Below are 4345 nucleotides of genomic sequence, written 5' to 3'. Positions count from 1 at the left end.
GCTAACAGTGGAGGGAACTCGGAGGTAGAGGGCCAACTACCCAACCCCCTCACCCATACACTTTTCTTATAAAAGGATAGAAGATTGGCCAGTCAAAAGACCTAAATTATATATTTTTCATGGTAGCAACCCCCCTCCCCCCCGAGGCACCCTAAAAACGTAGGTCTTCTCATCCATTCGTGACTGTTTAAATTGTTGTAGGAGACAATTGGAAAGTAAGAGTAAAAAACTACACTACATCATGTCTGTTACTAAAAGAAAATGCTGTAAAAGTATTAGTTATTCGTCACACTCACGCGCTGTGAGGTTAATAAGAATGTGAGTTTTATATCGTATTTCCCAAAGTGCTAATTTACTAGTTATAGCCACCGCTAAGTGCCGACGATAATGATAATTATAATTTTTACCTAAACGCGCGCGCTGTTCAATTTGTTTACAAACGTAATAAATTACACCGTAATTTACGAGACTGCAGGCTGCAGGTTAGTCATATCATGTCATATCATGTCGGCATTTACCGTCATGGAATACACTATGTATTATACTCATGCACGCGTTCGCTCGAAAACAATGTATTCTCTGTTCCGCATTACGTCATGAAAGTTACCTTACAATACCTTATGTTACATATCGCCTCGAGATTCATTCTGCCTTGGAACTTTCGCGCACGGTCTTATTATGCTACTGCCTAAGACGAGAGACTGCTCGTTGGCAATCACACCCAGGATTTTAGGGTGTACGAGGGGACACGTGACCAGCCGATGCTAGGGCCTTTTCCAGCTCCTCCGATTAGGCCAGAGGACGAGGTTGGGTAACGGGGATAAACATCATTGTTATATTCCTAGACTTTTACTCAACTAAACAGGGACAGCCATTGGCTGATTCTTGGTCACATGACCTTGACTAAAATCAAATGTATCCTGATCGTGATACATTAAGCAATGTACCCCGCTCGGAATACATTACGGCGCGTCATGGTGGAAAGTGGCATGACAGAAGGCGGGAAAAACCCTGCCAGTTTTCGTTTTTGTGAATGAACACAATAACACAAACATGAAGCCTCAAGCTAAAAAGCAATGATTTTTAAAGTTATCCCAGATGAGGAACAGCAACTCAGTAGTGGAGGAAAAAGATGCAGATAAGTCAGTTTCAAGTTTTCCCTCGAGTCCAGGAACATCAGGACTCTCGGGAAAACAACACTAACTGTTTCCCTCGGGATCTGACATCAAGTGTATATTGTTCTACGAAATCAGATGTATGTAAGACAACCTGTTGTTATTTATCGTTTTATTAGGGCCATGCGTTGCTGGTGTGGTTGGAAACAAAATGCCTCGATACTGCCTGTTTGGAGACACAGTGAATACTGCATCAAGAATGCAAACTTCTGGCGAACGTAAGGAGCCTATTGACTAATTCAAATTGTTATTATTTACCCTTGCTTATAGTGCGGACACTAAAACTGGGACACTAGGAATACCACAACGTTTTCTGAATTCCAAGATTTCCAAGCTTTTTTGCAAACGGACCAATAAAATTCGAGGTTGAACTAAATGCAACCGTGGAAAACTAAAAACAGTTTGAACTTACCTCACTTTTCAGGAAAAAGCCCTCAAAATTTATGAATGTTATTGGTCCGTTTGCAAAAAAAAACTTTAAGAATCTTCTGTTTTCAGTAAACGTAAAGGTGCTTCGTGCAAACGGACGCAACAACTCTCCACACTGTTGGAGTTGTTGGCCAACAATGTTGCCTCCGTTTTCACGGGGTTAAGAGTTTAACCGGTTTCAAACGTTGCGCAGCAACATCCAAATATGCAACAGGGTGTGCAAACTGACGCAACCTGTAACATCCAACAATGTTGGGAGTTGTTGGCCAACAATGTTGCGTCCGTTTGCATGGGGTTAAGAGTTTAACCGGTTTCAAACTTTGCGCAGCAACATCCAAACATGCAACAGGGTGTGCAAACTTACGCAAAATGTAACATCCAACAATGTTGCGTCCGTTTGCATGGGGTTAAGAGCTTAACCTGTTTCAAACTTTGCGCAGCAACATCCAAATATGCAACAGGGTGTGCAAACTGACGCAACATGTAACATCCAACAATGTTGGGAGTTGTTGGCCAACAATGTTGCGTCCGTTTGCATGGGGTTAAGAGTTTAACCGGTTTCAAACTTTGCGCAGCAACATCCAAACATGCAACAGGGTGTGCAAACTGACGCAACATGTAACATCCGACAATGTTGGGAGTTGTTGGCCAACAATGTTTCTTCCTTTTTCACGTCTCTCTATGATTGTACAATACTTTTAAGTGTTAGGGTTTGAGTGTGCGCACTGTAATAATTGTTGAATTTTAAAATCTATCTATTAATAGGTTTATTTGTTGGAAAAAAATTTTCTTATTCTATCGAATATTGAATTCTGTTTACATTTGACACATGTCTTAAAATGTTACAGTAATTTATAATTGAAGATGGCGGATTTTCTTTGTAAGTAATGATGTCAGTCATTAACTATTCCGGCTTTATTAGTCGAATAATCAGTATATCACTTATACCAAATGCGTAATGTCTCATGTGTATGTGTATGTGTTTTTTAGCTCAGAAAATTCACATTTCGGAAAATGCTAAGGAAGCTTTAGAGCAAATTGGGAGTTATCACATCGTTTTCAGGGGTAGCATGGAAGTAAAGGTAAATTGTCATTTAAGTTTTTTAGAGACATTTAGTTTAGAGGGTTATTGTGGAGAAAATTGCGCACAGACGAACAAGTGAATCCACACTCCCATGTACTGGTACAAGGGAGGAGGGGGCCGTTAGTTTGAGCCTCCTTTTGAGTTTATAATATATTAAAATAGTTACAAAACTTAGAAGTACCATTTAAATGTACCCTGACGAGCTCTTCAAGATTATGCAGACATTATGGGATATGCAACCTCGTTCCCAGGGCGCTCTCCTATCCCCTCCATTACGGCCTAGGTTGTGGGATATAACGCGGCTGAGGACGTCATTTAAAATGGCCGCCATCTTGACCGCCATGTCATTGGCCATCGCTTTGATTCAACTTAAAATCAAGTTTTTAAAACTGAGCCTTTTCCTTGCTTGAGGTCTGCTGTAATTGAAAACTATACTGCTTAGCTGTTTTATAGGTTTTTTTTAACAAAAATCGATTGTCTCTTGCAATGGCTTGACCTCCTGCCACTCAACCTCATATCTCGTAACCATAGAACCCAACTGTAGCCAAAGGTTACCAGAATGTTTTTGAGGAATAAATAAACAGCGTTTGATTAGAAGTTATTGCGGCTTAAAGCCATTTGGAACAAAACTGAATAATCCCCTCACGGGTGGATGCCACCCATCACCACAGCTACACATACTTATGAATGTCTGCACTAAAAAAATCTTCATATGATTTGTTTTAATATTCAGGGCAAAGGTCCAATGTCCACATACTGGCTGAAAGGATTCTTGGAAAATGCTCCGAGTTTTACTCTGCATGCACCGGGAGAAATGCCAATGATGGCTTATGTGCAGCTGTGAAACCTTTCAGCTAAAATTTAACAGTTTACAGCCTTGAATGTGACACGTGTCAGCTAAAATGTAACAGTGTACAGCCTAAAATGGATTTTTTTTATAGATATTATTGAACTGAAAATGTACAGATTGCTTCGGGTCTAAGATGTAAGATCCTACTGTATTTAAAGTAAGTCATCACAAAATATCATGATTCCAACAGCAATGGAGAAAGCTTTCCAACTGCAGATACCATAATTTACCGTAACAGTAGTTTGGTAGATTCGATTCTTATTATATTTATTTATTTAATGTTTTTTAGAGAATAGACACAGTCATCTCGATACAAATAAATTTAAGATTAAAGGGTCACATTCAACTTACGCTTAGTCTTGCTAGTTATGCCGAACAAAGAGGATAATCTAGTAATAGAAAAGACAAGGAAAGTTAATAAAGTACCGTTAAAAAAAGAAAAATACATGAAGGAAATATTGCGTCAGGAAATCACGAAGTATTCGCTACATTTTGTAGAAAACCTACTTGTCTTCTTATATATGAGAAGCTATAACCAATAAAAGAAGAATTCGTTGAAACGGTTAAAAGTGTTTGAAGTATCTTGAGCCAGATCTGTTGTTAAATACTTCTTCCGTTCCTGTGGTAACAGAGATTTGTTTTTAATTATTTAGTTTCTTTTGACCTGATAAATACATTCCAGAAAGGAAGGTTGGTTTCACAGCAGCTATGCAACAAAGGAAAGGTTCAAATCATGCAGGACTGGTTTGGGTCACCAAAATGGCCTCCGTTTCATTTTTGTGGGACACCAATATGACGAACCTGAAG

The 4345-nt window shown here is 39.2% G+C and overlaps 1 protein-coding gene across 1 annotated transcript in view; it reads left to right on the top strand.

Moving 5' to 3' along the window:
- LOC140954033 (uncharacterized) overlaps positions 1–4057 on the top strand; it is a 6659-nt gene extending 2602 nt beyond the window's left edge. Inside the window, exons 4-6 of the mRNA XM_073403426.1 lie at positions 1295–1393; positions 2595–2686; positions 3422–4057. Coding sequence (XP_073259527.1) covers positions 1295–1393; positions 2595–2686; positions 3422–3532 — 302 coding nt within the window. The 3' untranslated portion in view covers positions 3533–4057. The remainder of the gene's footprint in view (positions 1–1294; positions 1394–2594; positions 2687–3421) is intronic.
- Positions 4058–4345: the final 288 nt, after the last annotated feature.

Source organism: Porites lutea, chromosome 12 (assembly GCF_958299795.1).
Source record: "Porites lutea chromosome 12, jaPorLute2.1, whole genome shotgun sequence".
Classification (NCBI taxonomy): Eukaryota; Metazoa; Cnidaria; class Anthozoa; order Scleractinia; family Poritidae; genus Porites; species Porites lutea.
Note: the sequence above shows the minus strand (reverse complement) of the source record. Positions and strands in the feature narration are given on the sequence as shown.